Raw genomic sequence first — 15,389 nt, forward strand, 5'->3', positions numbered from 1 at the left:
ATTGTCAGAGGCTATTTCAGCCACACACTATTGATTTATCCCCACTACCACCCCCAGTTATAACAACCTTAAGGAACCTTGCATCCAGTTTTATAGACTTTAAAAAAAATGGAGATGGAGGCCATGACACTGGCTTGAAATGTAATGCATACTTAAGACTACACGTGTTGATGTACTTCCAACTATTTTTTTTTGCAAATCACAAGCACTCTACTTGGTAAATAGTTCGCAGGGTAGCATGTGTTATGTTTGCTGATGTCAATCATCTTACAAGGCAATTAATCACCAACCCTGTAAACTGATTTGCTAAAAAAACAGCTAATGTTAAAATGTTAGTGTTATCCTGGCATTTATTTATTTAAGAGAACCCTTCCAGCCAGGGTTAAGATGCCTAGGGTTAGAGTATATTCCACAAGTACCAAAGCTGTTTGGTATGTTACCCTAGCAGATATTCTTCCTGTATGAGGGAGCTACTATGATCAGATCTAGTATTTTCATGAAGTACGTGGTCCCAGCCAATGATTGGAGGCAAAATATTTGTAGATTCCACATTAGAATGAACTAATTATGCATTTTCTCACCACAGAAGGTATTCAAGCCGATATCGTGAGCATGAACTGTTTGGCTCAACTGCATGAATTGCTGAAATCCTCCAGTGAAAATGTGAATGAAGCAGCACTGATCTTACTCAGCACTCTGTCAGAGAATCAGTCCAACATGGTAGGACAATGTAAAAGTTTAAGGGAAGACAATGAGGAATTATCATTTTGTGATCTCAGTACAAACAAAATATAGATACATTTTTGGGAGCATTTCATTTGGCTGCTAGTTATCTTAAAAAGTTATCCAAGGTGATAAAAATAATATTTATTTTAGGGACCAATTGGTACAATTGTGGATTAGTAGATATTCCAAGATGAAGTGTAACTTCCCTTTTCAATGCAAGTCCACAAAAAAAACAGTTGCTTCAAGTTGCAAGTGGGCAGAGTGCAAAATCCTCCATAATTGGGAATGAATGTAAATCTCTCTTAGAAAATGCCTTTAACTGCACGAGGAGGGGAATGGAGTTATATTGTATCCTTTACATTTGGGGCTTAGGAATAGTGGTGAAGCTGATAGCAAGAGGAGATTATTCTGTAAATTAATATAATATTATGTGATGAGGATATACATACACTGAATGTCCTGACCTATAGCCATTCTTTTTTCTTGGGTATTGAGGGGGAAACAGATTACTGAAAAGAAACCTACACTATTTAGATAAAACCCTCAGTAAATTTGTAAAGAGTAAATCATATCTAATGAACGTTTTGAGGAAGGAAGGAAATAGTGAATAGTGAAAAGTCTTTATATGTAGATGATCAGCACTTCCATGAGCTTTTGCACAGGACACAGTTTAATAAAATTAAAGGCTTTGTAACTGAAGAAAAAAATAATTGATCTGTTTAGGAAATTGGCTAGGTGCTAAAAGGGAGAACATCAATAAAGAGTACAGGAAAACTACTATAATCCACGATTGAACCGGTCGGAAATCTCAATGGTTTGGCTTCTGGTTCATCAGATGCTGCATGTCACTCTCCCTTTTGATACCCAGGTGCAGGGATTCCTACACCCCCTTCTGACTTACTAGGATCCTAGTCTTCACACTCCATTCAACTCAGTGGGGCTCCACTCCCACTGCCCTTTCCAATTGCCAAGGGTCCCATGACACTTACTGCCCAAAACAAGCTAAAGTAGGATGGAGTGATACTAAAATCACACAGGAAGCTTTCCTTCTATAGTCTTGGAATATGAATATAATAGTGACTGGTCCCATTCAGAATCAAGTATATGTCTTAATTTTTGAAACACAAATTTCTGATAATTTAATTAGTATTCATGACTGTATCTTACTGTATTTTGCATGCCAAATGGTAAAATATTATTTATATCAATAAACATGCATAAAAGAATTGGGCTCAGAAATGACTTTTAATTATTTGATGGGAGAAAATTTAAAAATTACATCAGGGTATGGGATTAATTAGATGGCAAGCTTGGATACAGTAACGATGAGCAAAATAGCCATTGTGAATAGGAACAGTTTATCATCCAACTGATTGAGGCTTATCAACTGCCAGAGTATTTGGAAGATGTATTAATAAATTTAAAACAAAAAATATGAAGGTTATGATTGGTTCAGTTGATTAAGTGTTTTATTTAATTTACAGGTTGCTATTGTGTCAGAAGATATCTTGAAAACCTTAGGAAGGTTACTGTTGGTTCACAAAACAAGTCCTGGAGTCACTTCCCTTGTTTCAACCATTATCCACCAATTAGCTACAAGTGACACTCAACAGGTACGTTCCTGCTATCTAAAAGGATAGCACTTTTCTTGGGAGCACCGTACAACTTTAGGATTATGATTAAAGGGATTATTGTGGCAAATAAAGGAATAATCTAAATATTGAATCTTGATGTTAAAATCACCAGTTTATGTACTGCCCTGAAGAAATGAAATGCTAACATTGCACAGGTTAGAGAATGTTGCACAACGTAAATAAATAACTTCCCTTAAATAAACTGAGTATCTGTTTCAGAGTGTATGGAACATACATGCTCTGTTTGTTACCTGTTACAGCTCTCTAACAATGAATTAACAAAAGAGAAAATGTATTGATGTGGGCCCTATAGTTGATGTGATCCATGTGACTTTAACAAGGCCTTTGACAAGGTCCAAATGTGGAACTGTTTGGACAGGTTAGAGCTTTTAGGATCAAAAACGAGTTGCAAATTGGATCCAAAATTGGCCTGGTATTAGAAGTCAGAGGGTGAAGGGGGCAGGTTGCTTTTGTGATTGGAAGTATGTAGACACTGATTCAGCCAATGACAGTGGTGTCATCAGCAAACTTAAATATCAATCAATCAACTTACCTTGTTATTGTTCTGGTATTATAATTCCCCTGTCTTCCATCAGTATTTCCTCGTATCCACTACTTATGCCCAGAGCTCTACTATCAGGCTCTTCTTGTATCTGAAAAACTGTTTCCTCTGATGTCCCTCACGTGTGCAGGGGAAAAAGTCAATCTTCCTTAGTTCCTTTACAAACATGTAAAAGGTTTTCATGACAACTCTCCTGTTACCTAATCACTGCCTCACGAAGTCCCTAATTCCATAAACAAGTCACTGTTCCCCATCTCTGTCCTTGATTTTCCCATCTGTTCCTGCAAGTGCGTGGTGCTCAATACTTTCAACTCTACAACTTTGGCCATTTATAACCAGACCTTGGCTTGGCCACATCAAGAAGTATGTTTCTTTTTAATTATAAGTTGAGAAGTGTTTTGTATCAGAGTCACAATGCAATACAAGGACAAATTCAGCCTCTTTTGCTAATAACTTCTGCCTTTAGTTCAAGCATTAAATGTTAGCAGCTCATGTAAAACTACACTAAGAGGCACAACAGTCCTTGGCCAGTAATTTGGATTTTCATTCATCAAAGGAACATGTGTTTCACATTCACATTTGTGTGTTTCAGGCCATCACTGACAGTCGATGTGCTGTGGCTCTGCTTCAAGTCCTGAATTGCTTCAGAGTTGAGTCTGGCTCCTTGCTGCAGGTGACAGCTTGCTTGGCTGAGCTCACAAAGTATGGTGAGGATATTATTTTAAACTTGTAATTATGCAACAATTTAATCAGCAGATGGTTGTAATATTTTAATTTTGAAAAGCTAAGCACTTTAAGTAAGGAAAAATAGTTCCTAATTACTATAGGTAGCAAAATTGTTAATACAGACTTAAAAAATTATCCTAATCGTGTAAAGTGCTGTGAAAATGTAAGTCTTTTATTATGAAATTAGGAAGAGGTAAGGAACTTCAGTGATACAAATTACCTTTAATCTTGGAGAAGTGGGTACACCGCTGAAATAGTCTGTGGAACGTGGAGCAAAACTAAAGGCAGAAACACATTAAACTGTTGGCAGCATCTGTATAGAGTGTCCTATGCTGCACTGTGTAACTGTGATTCTATACTGAAGACTTTGAGCTATTTGAATGCCTATTTTTAGACATGTCCATGTATGAAAACACAACAATGAAATTTGATCTTATCTTTAAGGATGTTTAAAATGAAGATATAAAACTTTTTTTTTTCATTTGTATTTGCAACAGAACAAAAAACATGCATTAGCAGATTATTTCTTGGAACAGTTGGTTCCCAAATAGCTTCTGTTAATGGGAGAACTCCAACAGTTTAAAAAATAACACCATGCTGAGTTCAGCAAAAGTAGCAAGGCAAACCAACCATACATCTTAGCTGAATTGTCATCTAGGCTTTGAGCTGAACTGCATTCGTTCAACGTGCAGTCTGAGGTGAAACATGATTGCAAATAATCTGATGTCATAGATATTGAACCTAGTGACAAAAACATTCTTCTTGTTTCTGCAGAGACAATAGGAACACAAATAATACAAGAATTAGATGTGAACAAAATCGCCCATCTACTAATGCTTGCAAATCAGTCGGAAAATAATGACCTCTCCTTTCAAGCTGCTTGTATCATCTGCTACCTTGGAGTAGACGGTAAAGTGGAAAATAACAATATTTTAATGGTTCTAAAATCATTTAATGTCTAAACATGAATTTAGACTTAGTTGAAGCTTTGTAGAAAATGCCTGACAGAAATATATTTTCCCAAAAAGAACAGCAAAAATGCACTCTGAGTTGAGGTGAGTGAGTAGTAATGAGGCACTGCACACACTTGAAATTTGGAGCAATACACAAGCTGGAATACTAAACAAGTTCAACAAAGTCCTTGAATATTTTTATAATCTAAAATTAACAAAAAAAAATCAAAAACATCAGTTAGCTTGGTAATTCCACTTGCCTTTGGAATGACAAACACCTTTTACTAGGCTTCTGTTGAGAATTGTGTCTCAAATGCATCGCACCAAATTTATTGAAGGAAAAACTACACAAGCCTTTCCAAAATACTCTTTATAAAATTCACACCTTTCATTTAGAAAGGAGATATAAATACCATAAATTCCGGTGTATAAGTCAAGAATTTGGCCCTAAATTTTTGTTTTAAAATTAGGGGGTCAGCTTATACAGAGGGTGCCAACTTTGGAAAAATGAATACACAGAAGACAGGTCGTATTTATTGGCTGTTTTGAGTCAAATTCATTCCACTGTCGATGCATGAATTCTTTGAATAGTTTGTTTAAACTAATCTAGTTTAATCTAGTGGCTGGAGCTCGGACATCAAACTACTGGGGATGGCTAGCACAAAGTACACTGCAGTTGCTGTGGTCAAATCAACACGTGCAAAAGCTGGATGAATTCAGCAGGTCGGGCAGCATCCGTTGAAATGAGCAGTCAACGTTTTGGGCCGAGACCCTTCGTCAGGACTGAACAGGAGGGGGCAGGGGCCTTATAAAGAAGGTGGGGGGAGGGTGGGAGGTAAAAAACCAATCAGAGGAAAGAGCAAGGGATGGGGGAGGGAAAGCAGGGAGGGGATAGGCAGGAAAGGTGAAGAAGGAATGTAAGGGGAAAGCACTATGGGTAGTAGAAGAAGACAGAATCATGAGAGAGGTGATAGGCAGCTAGACGCGGAGGCAGAGTGAAAGTGTGATGGTGGAAGGGAGAGGGAGGGAATTACCGGAAGTTGGAGAATTCGATGTTCCTAAATATATACCTCCTCTTTTACTACCATTCAGGGCCCCAAACAGTCCTTCCAGGTGAGGCAACACTTCACTTGAGAGTCTGTTGGGGTCATCTATTGCATCCGGTGCTCCCGGTGCAGCCTCCTCTACATCAGCGAGACCTGATGCAGATTGGGGGACCGCTTCGTCGAGCACCTCCACTCTGTCCGCCACAACAGACAGGATCTCCCGGTTGCCACCCACTTCAACTCTGCTTCACATTCCCATTCGGATATGTCCATACATGGCTTCCTCTACTGCCGTGATGAGGCCAGACTCAGGTTGGAGGAGCAACACCTCATATACCTTCTGGGTAGCCTCCAGCCCCTTGGTATGAACATCAAATTCTCCAACTTCCGGTAATTCCCTCCCTCTCCCTTCCCCTATCACACTTTCACTCTGCCTCCTCTTCTAGCTGCCTATCACCTCTCTCATGATTCTGCCTTCTTGTACTACCCACAGTGCTTTGCCCTTACATTCCTTCTTCACTTCTCCGGCCTATCCCCACCCTGCTTCCCCTACCCCACCCCTTGATCTTTCCTCTGATTGGATTTTCACCTGGCACCTTCCACCCTCCCCCCACCTTTATAGGGTCCCTGCCCCCTCCTTCTTCAGCCCTGACCCGAAACGTCAACAGTACTTCTCCTTATAGATGCTGCCTGGCCTGCTGTGTTCTACCAGCATGTTGTGTGTTGTTTGAATTTCCAGCATCTGCAGACTTCCTCATGTTTGCTGAGTTCATCCAGCTTTTGAACGTACTGGAGATGGCTGCAATGTCTGTATTTTCAGCTTTTAGTGCTGCTTTTGTCTCACCTGACAAGTGCACTTTGAACATGTCCCAGACAAGTAGTGACTTTTCCTTCCCGAAACCTTCGGGATGTCGACGCCACACCTCTTTAACCCACTTCCATCCTACAGCGTTCTTGAACGTAAACAACAACACCCCCCAGAAATTTTCTGAACAATCTTTGTTTTTTGACTCAACACAAGATTACATCTATTCATAAATCGGGTGCACTAACTTCGCATAGCTTTGAAATTTTTGCTGACCTCACGGTGTTTTTTGGCCCATTTCAACGCTTGAACTCAAATCATTTCTCTGGTAACAATGTATCCGGACAATCGCTGGTGATTCACCCACTCTAAAACTTTTTCTTCAAATTCTGGCCACTGGTATGTTTTCCCGCAGTTTGCACATTTCCTCTTTGGCATTTCCCTCAGCGTGTCCTCTGCCTTTCTCCATTCTTTCACTTGTTTCTCATTTACACTAAATTTCTTAGCAGCTGCAGAATTATTCGTTCCTTTAGCAAAATCAACAACCTTCAGCTTGAAGCCAGCATCATATCGCATTCGTTTTAATCTTTTGTACATGGTGGTCGCAAACTCAATACTGAGTACATGTACTGATCCCGCTACCTCGTGTTATGTTTTAATGAGATTACTATGGGCGCTAAATGGTTTCACGGGGGCTACATTTCAGAGGATTCTTTACCATTGGAAACCTACTCCAAAACTTCCCTCCCTGATTTATTGATTAAGAATTCTCTTATAACGCTCTACAATGTGTAGGCCTGTTTTCTTAGCAGGTACTGGTTCTCAAAATTTCCAGGTTCCGGATCCGGCAAAGCTGAGTACCAGCATGTGAGATCTTGTAATGTTTTCTGGTTAAATCAAAAACCTCTACAAAAGGGGTCGGCTTATACAAAGGTAACATGAAAAAGTCACTTTTTTAACCCTGAAAATGGGGTGTCTGCTTATACTCCGGATCGGCTTATGCACTTGACTTTATGGTAATACATTTTTTAAAATATTTACAAATATTAAAATGTCATTCAGTAATTTTAAGTAGGTGTATCATTTCAATGTCATGAGTGCATTTTAAAAGAGAACTCATCAGTTATGGATAATAATTCATGTAATTTGTTTCCAATGCAGAAAATTTTACATTGCTGTTGAGACCACATGCAAAAGAGGTTGTTGATTACATCTTGTATTTCCTCAAGCATCAGGAAGTTAGATTTCAACATCTGGGCCTTTTAACCTTACGGAATCTAAGTAGAGGTGAAAATAAGCAACTTTCATCTTCAAGTTGATTTCTAGATTGTTATTTGATTTGTCAGTTGATTTGAATTACTCTAGGTTATTGAGGTATATACATGTTACCTTATTCGTCTCATGGTACCTTTTCATTGCATGGATTTCTCAGATTCACAGAAACTAACAGATCACTCCACCTGCACAGGCTCTTTGAATGGACAGGCATACTTGGGCTTTATGTTCACATTGATCAATGTGCTCAAGTGAATACCACCTCACTCTTAAAGTAATCTAGCAAATCAATTCTCCCCCATCTTTTCAGGTAGAGAGTTTAGATAGGCTGAGCAAATCAATAAAAAGCTTCTCATGTGTCTTTTTGAACAAAGATTGTAACTCAAGACTCCCTTGCCAAAGGGGATATCTGTCAAAACTTACTTTGAATTTAGATTGGAATTTGTCAAAACTTACTTTGAAAATCTTCTATCATGTAATTTGTTAATTTTTTTTCCAAATAATAACACAGAGGAATTTAAAACTACTGACCCTCTCCACCTCTGATCCTCCAATGAGAAAAAGTCATGGACCTCTTGTTTCCTTCTCCTGAAGTCAATAATTAACTCCTTGGTCTTGCTGACATTGAGTAAGAGGTTGTTATGACACCACTCAACCAGATTTTCAATCTCCACTGTATATGATTCATCATCTCCTTTGATTCAGCCAATGACAGTGTGATGTCAGCAAACTTGAAGATAGCATTGGAGCTGTGCTTAGCAACACAGTCTTAAGTGTAAAGTGAGTAGAGCAGGGGGCTAACCACAAAGCCTTGTGGTACACCATCAGGATTTAAGCCAGCTAACAAACTATCAGAGTTTTACTATATTTTGTTTAAATACGTCCACCGAGCACCAACATGATTATTGACTGTCCTTTGAAGCTGGTTATACATTAGCTGTATCAGGCTTATTTCAAACCAACTTCAATCATTTAAGGTAGCTCACCATCTGCTTAGAACAATTGGAGTTTACATTTACATAATATCACGCATTTACTCACAGATTCTCAAGTATTAAAATAGCAAAACAAACAATTAAACTTGTACTACTTTGGAATGGCCTTCAATTAATTCATATTTGCTCTTTTCTTAGATTCCTACTTTGTAGCAATGTTTGATGAATCTGAACTGAAGGTGCAACTCAGAAGGGTTTTTCAGCAGACTGCTGAAACACAGGAACTGCTCCAAGCTGTTTTATTTCACAAGGAATTCGAAAAACACAAATGATAACACTTAAGTGTTTATTAGTGTTACAGTCAGCTAAACGCTGAAGAGCATAGGAAAAAACAATGATACATTTTGTAACACAAGTTGTAATGAGGTCCAATATGTATTGACAATTAGATATGTTTTAAACATAATTATCAGTAAATTTTAAAAGTTGGTTTCATTAATGGTGCAATCTTAAAATAATATGTATGGGATAATGAACATTTTGTTCTTTTCCCCTCAGACTTTAATCGTAAGATCTAAGAGATAATTTATTTACCTGAAAACTCCACAAATGAAATAAATTAAGATAAGCACATGGGCCCTGAACTGTTCATTGCTTCATAATAGTAGTATGACTTCAGACATATTTCACTTCTACAGTTTACCATATTACTGAGCTTCATAACGTGTGGCTTAGGTTTTGGTATTTACTAACTTTAGTATTAAGTAAATTCCACAAAGTTGATGAACTGCGTGATGACAGTGTACGGTAAAGCTAATATTATAAACATAACTTTGATCCATTTCCTAAAAATAAGCTTTTCATTTTTGTTTTCAGAGTTCTTTTTTAAACAACCATGCTTACAAGACTTCAAATTCTTTGGCTTCTGGCCTTTTCACTTTGGAGTACAGAGAGTGAGAGCAGAACCATTAATGTCTTGTTTCGTGTGAATTTCATTTGGGCCAATAAAAAGAAGTGAAGTTTAAGTGGAATGGCCAGTGTGGGAGTGGACAGTTAGAGTGAGGAACTGAGACTTTGGCTTCAGTGAGAGGAGGTGGGGCATTTTGGATCTGCCATTGTGTGAATGGGCTAGTGCAGCACTCTGATCTCTGAGGCTTTGACAAGGAGATAGAGGCAAATATCAGGCATGTAAAGATAAGTGTCTTTTAATAAAAGATACCAAATCACAACTAATTATCTAGAGTGGGGATGCTGGATCAGGTGATGTTTTGTAGCAGCATGATGTGGGAGCTGTTGGACCCCATTGTTTTTCCTGATTACCAGATCTGCAGCAAGTGGAACTCGAGGAACTTCGGCTCAAAGTTGATGAGCTGAAATCTGAGCTTCAAACACGGCAATGCATCTGGGAGGGAGAGTAACCTGACACGGTGTTTCAGAAGGCAGTCACACATATTAGATTAACTACTTCAAGTTCAGTCTGTGGCCAGAGACGAGAGCTTGACTGAGTGAGGGGATTCAAGAAGAGTGCTGAAGAGGCTTTGAGCTTGCCCAGCAGGTCTGAGATTGTTGCTCCCTATGAGGATGAGAGTGGAAGCTGTAGAAATGATGAGGAACCATGGAACCATGATTCAGGGAGCCATTCAACAGAGAGGATAGAAGAGAATTGTAATTGATGATAGTATAGTTGGGGGAATAGACAATTTATTGCCATAAAATCAATAGTCCCAAAAGCTGTGTTGCCTGTCTGCTGCCTGGGATTGGGAAATCTCATCTGACCTGCAGAGGAATTTGGAGTGGGATGGAAAGATCTAATTGTTATGATCTATGTAGGTACAAATGACACAGGAAGAAAAAAAGATTCTGCTGAGGGAATTTGAGCAGCTTGGCGCTAAATCAAAACGTAGAACTAAAAGGTAATTATTCTGGATTGTTAGCTGAGTTTGTGCAAATTGGCACAAAGTTAATAAGATCAGAGAGTTAAATACGTGGCTATAAGATTGGTGTGGGAAAATTGGGTCTGAATTTGTAAGGCATTGGCACCAGTATTGGGAAAAGAGGAAGCTGTTCTGAAGAGACAAGCTCCAACTGAACTATTCTGGGACCAGGGTTCTGGTGAATTGCAGAACCAGGACTATGGATAGGACATTAAACTAAATAACAGATTGGTTCAACAGCTTGGGAAAGGATGGATAAAACACAAGAGGTAGAGAGCGCAGAAGAGATTGCTTAAGTCTCCAGAATAACAAACAAGACAAAAAATTCAAAACAGATAAGAATTTAACTTCAGTCAATATGGAGACAAAATTGAAAAGAAAGGTGGTGAATACAGGACTGCGGGTGTTATATTTGAATGCACACAGTATACGGAATAAGGTAGATGAACATGTAGCACAGTTAGAGATAGACAAGTATGACATTATGGGCAACACTGAGTCTTGGCTGAAACAAGATCACAGTTATGAGCTTAACATTCAAGGATATTTATTGTATTGGAAAGAGGCTGGTGGGTTGAAAGGGGTGGGGTAACTTTGTTGGTTTTTAAAAAAATAATTCTTTAGAAAGTGACATAGGATCAGAAGGTCTAGAATCGTTGTGGGTAACATTGAGAAACTGCAAGGGTAAGAAGATCCTAATGGGAGTTATATTCAAGCCTCTGAACAGGAACCAGGACGTGGGGCAAAAATTATAACAGGAGATAGAAAAGTCATGTAAAAAGGATAATGTTCAGATGGTCATGGGGGGTATTTGAATATTCAGGTAGATTGGGAAAATCAGGTTAGTGCTGGATCCCAAAAGGGCACAATATAAATGCACTTGTTTATTAAAATAGGATTGAGCAGTCAGTATAGATTTGTAATCAGGAAATCATGTTTGACTAATCTGTTCAAAGTTGTGACTAGAGTTAAGAAGACCAGTGCAGGTGATGGTTTTAGACTTTCAGAAGACTTCAAATTAGATCCCATAGAGAAATTCACTGGAGAGGGTGAAGAGCACAAGGTTCCTTGGTGTGCATCTAATGGATGATCCAACTTGGAACCAGAACACCACCTCACTAGTCAAGAAGACACAACAGCTGGAGTTTTTTTTTGTTGCGGGGCTTGGGGAGGATACTCATTTTACATGTCTCCAATTTGGGTGCTTTCTCAATTATCTTCTTTTGTATTATATTATTATTGTATGTTTATTTTTGCACTGTATTAATGCTCTTCATTTCGATCTGGGGCTTTTTTTTATCTGTAGCGATGTAGAAAATGTATTAAAAAAACTAATAAAAAAAAGAAGACACCACAGCGTTTACACTTTGAGAAGACTGAGGTGTACAGGGCTCACTACCCCCATTTTAACAACTTTCTTTAGGAAGCACTGTCAAGAATCTGGCTGCATCATTGTGTGGTACAGAAGCTGCAAGGCATCGAACCTCATGACCCCACAGAGGAGAAGATCATAGGGGTTTTCTTCCCCTCTATTTGTGACATTAACTGGAAGTGTTACCTATGAAGGGCCTAAAGGCATTCTTGAGGATCCCTACAACCCGTCACATGATCTTTGACCCACAACCATCATGAAGGAGGTACAGAAGCATTAGGACTAGGACTTCCTGACTGAGTAACAGTTTCTTCACTCAGGCTGAGAGACTAATGAATACCCTGCCACCACCAAGGTCTCATCCCTAGGTCAGAGAGCTGTTTACCTGTGCTACACTTTACTACATGCATTTTGAATTATATTTTATTAGCATATTTATAGCATAATATTCTGGTTTATGTGCTGTGCATGATATGTTATTTGTGTGCACCGTGTGTGTATGTATATACAATATAAATAACAAGAAACTGGAATTTGAGCTTGTTACCATCACTGAGACATAGTTACAAGTTGAGGACTGGAAACTGAATATCCCAGGATATAGAGTTGTCAGGTAAGATGGCAATGTAAGAGAGGAGGCAGATGTGAACTGTTGGTTCACGGAATGCACTACTTCAATCTAGAAAGAGGATATGCAAGAAGACTCCTCAAATGAGGCCATGAGGTAGGGATTAGGAACAAATCAGGTGTTGTCACTCTGCTGGGGTGTATTACAGACCTCCTAGTAGTCAATAGGAGAGAAACACACATATATGGCAAACAGCAGAGGGATATAATAAGATTTATTACAGCAATAGATTTAAGTTTCCCAAATAATAATTGAGGTTAATTAACAATGTTGTGGAGGACTCAGCTGGTTGAGTTCCTCCAGAAGACTTTGCTCCTCAGATTCCAGCAGTTTGTAAACCCTTATCCAACTCTCTAGAATGAGAAGGGAGAGGCCCATCAAAGGTATAAATTGTGTAAGAGATACTTAAAAAGGAGACTTGGAAGGCAAGGAGTCATGAAATATCTCTGCTAGAGAGGAAGTAAATCCAAGGGGGTATTAAGGAGACATGGAGCTCATTCACAACTACAGAGTCAATATGTGTTTGGAGCCCTAAGGTACAAGTGAGATCCTGATGAATACTTTTCTTCAGTATTCAAAGAATACAACTTTGTTGTTGAGGAACTCAGGGAGGGGGGTGGATTCTGGTAAGAATTTCCATAAATTAAGAGGAATACCCAGTATCTAAACAGACTTAAAGGCAAATTTGATGGGAGTTTAAGGTAAAGGAACTCTAAAGATGTAATCATCATATGATAGAATACCCTCTGCAAATTGAGAGGGAGTAGCTAAAATCAAGTGTATTGGTATTAAGTATGAGAGAGGAGCTGGACAAATTGAGAGGGAGTAGCTAAAATCAAATGCATTGGTGTTAAGTATGAGAGAGGAGCTGGACAAATTGAGAGGGAGTAGCTAAAATCAAATGTATTGGTGTTAAGTATGAGAGAGGAGCTGGACAAATTGAGAGGGAGTAGCTAAAATCAAATGTATTGGTGTTAAGTATGAGAGAGGAGCTGGACAAATTGAGAGGGAGTAGCTAAAATCAAATGTATTGGTGTTAAGTATGAGAGAGGAGCTGGACACAGTTGAGTGGAAGGGTACAGTGGCAAGATTGATAGAGTAGCAAAGGCTGGAGTTTCTGGAAGTAATTCAGAAGACACAGGATCAGTTCATCCCAAGGAGGCATTCTAAAAGGAGTATGAGGTAACTATGGCCGATGAGGGAAATCAAAGACAGAATTAAAGCAAAAGAGAGGTTATTCAATATAGTAAAATTTAGTGGAATCTTTTAAAACCAACAGAGAGCAAGTAAAAAAAATAGAAAAAAACATGAAAAATGAAGATAAGCCAGCCAATAATATAGAAGAGGATATCAATTTTTTTCAGACATATAATGAGTAAAAGAGAGGCAAGAGTGGATATCGGAGCATTTGAAAATATTGTTGGAGAGGTAGTAATGGGGAACAAAGAAGTGGGAAATGAACTGAATAAGTAGTTTATGTCAGTCTTCACAGTGGAAGACACCAGCAGTACGCTAAATATTTGAGAGTGTCTGAGAGCAAAGTATGTGTAGTCGCTATTAAAAAGGAGAAGGTGTTTGGGAAGCTGAAAGATCTGAATGTAGATAAGTCACCAGGACCAAATGGTCTGTACTCCAGAGTTCTGAAAGATTTTGGGAGCATTAGTAGTGACCTTTGAAGAATCATTAGACTCTGGAAATGTTCTGGTGTACTGGAAAATTGGAAATGTTATTCCACTCCTTTAGAAGGGAGATAGGAAATTATAGGCCTTTTAGTCTGACTTCAGTGGTTGGCAAGATGTTAAATTTTGTTATTAAGGATGGGGTTCTAGGGTACTTGGTGCACATGATAAAATAGGAGGAAATCTATATAACAAATGTGTTGGAATTTCAGAAAATAACAGGCACAGCAGACAGGTGTCAGTGGATGTTGTTTACTTGGACTTTCAGAAGTTGTTTGACAAAGTGCCGCACTTGAGCCCACTAAACGAGAGCACATGTATTACAGGAAAGATACTAGCATGGACAGAAGTTTGGCTGACTGGCAGAAGGCAAAGGGTGGGAATAAAAGGGGCCTTTTCTGGTTGGCGGCTGGTGACTGGTGGTGTTCTGCAGAGGTCAGTGCTGGGTGCGCTGGTTGGCGGCTGGTGACTGGTGGTGTTCTGCAGAGGTCAGTGCTGGTTGGCGGCTGGTGACTGGTGGTGGTCTGCAGAGGTCAGTGCTGGTTGGCGGCTGGTGACTGGTGGTGTTCTGCAGAGGTCAGTGCTGGTTGGCGGCTGGTGACTGGTGGTGGTCTGCAGAGGTCAGTGCTGGTTGGCGGCTGGTGACTGGTGGTGTTCTGCAGAGGTCAGTGCTGGGTGCGCTGGTTGGCAGCTGGTGACTGGTGGTGTTCTGCAGAGGTCAGTGCTGGTTGGCGGCTGGTGACTGGTGGTGGTCTGCAGAGGTCAGTGCTGGTTGGCGGCTGGTGACTGGTGGTGTTCTGCAGAGGTCAGTGCTGGTTGGCGGCTGGTGACTGGTGGTGGTCTGCAGAGGTCAGTGCTGGTTGGCGGCTGGTGACTGGTGGTGTTCTGCAGAGGTCAGTGCTGGTTGGCGGCTGGTGACTGGTGGTGTTCTGCAGAGGTCAGTGCTGGTTGGCGGCTGGTGACTGGTAGTGTTCTGCAGAGGTCAGTGCTGGTTGGCGGCTGGTGACTGGTGGTGTTCTGCAGAGGTCAGTGCTGGGTGTGCTGTTTTTCATATATGTCAATGAGCTGGATGACAGAAGTGATGGCTTCGTTGCCAATAGTGCTGAGAAAGCAG

The 15,389-nt window shown here is 39.7% G+C and overlaps 1 protein-coding gene across 1 annotated transcript in view; it reads left to right on the plus strand.

The window, feature by feature from the left end:
- LOC132400929 (uncharacterized) overlaps positions 1-11,958 on the plus strand; it is a 37,135-nt gene extending 25,177 nt beyond the window's left edge. Inside the window, exons 9-14 of the mRNA XM_059982503.1 lie at positions 587-720; positions 2,211-2,339; positions 3,515-3,629; positions 4,423-4,557; positions 7,614-7,739; positions 8,861-11,958. Coding sequence (XP_059838486.1) covers positions 587-720; positions 2,211-2,339; positions 3,515-3,629; positions 4,423-4,557; positions 7,614-7,739; positions 8,861-8,994 — 773 coding nt within the window. The 3' untranslated portion in view covers positions 8,995-11,958. The remainder of the gene's footprint in view (positions 1-586; positions 721-2,210; positions 2,340-3,514; positions 3,630-4,422; positions 4,558-7,613; positions 7,740-8,860) is intronic.
- Positions 11,959-15,389: the final 3,431 nt, after the last annotated feature.

This window comes from Hypanus sabinus, chromosome 10 (assembly GCF_030144855.1).
Source record: "Hypanus sabinus isolate sHypSab1 chromosome 10, sHypSab1.hap1, whole genome shotgun sequence".
Taxonomy (NCBI): domain Eukaryota; kingdom Metazoa; phylum Chordata; class Chondrichthyes; order Myliobatiformes; family Dasyatidae; genus Hypanus; species Hypanus sabinus.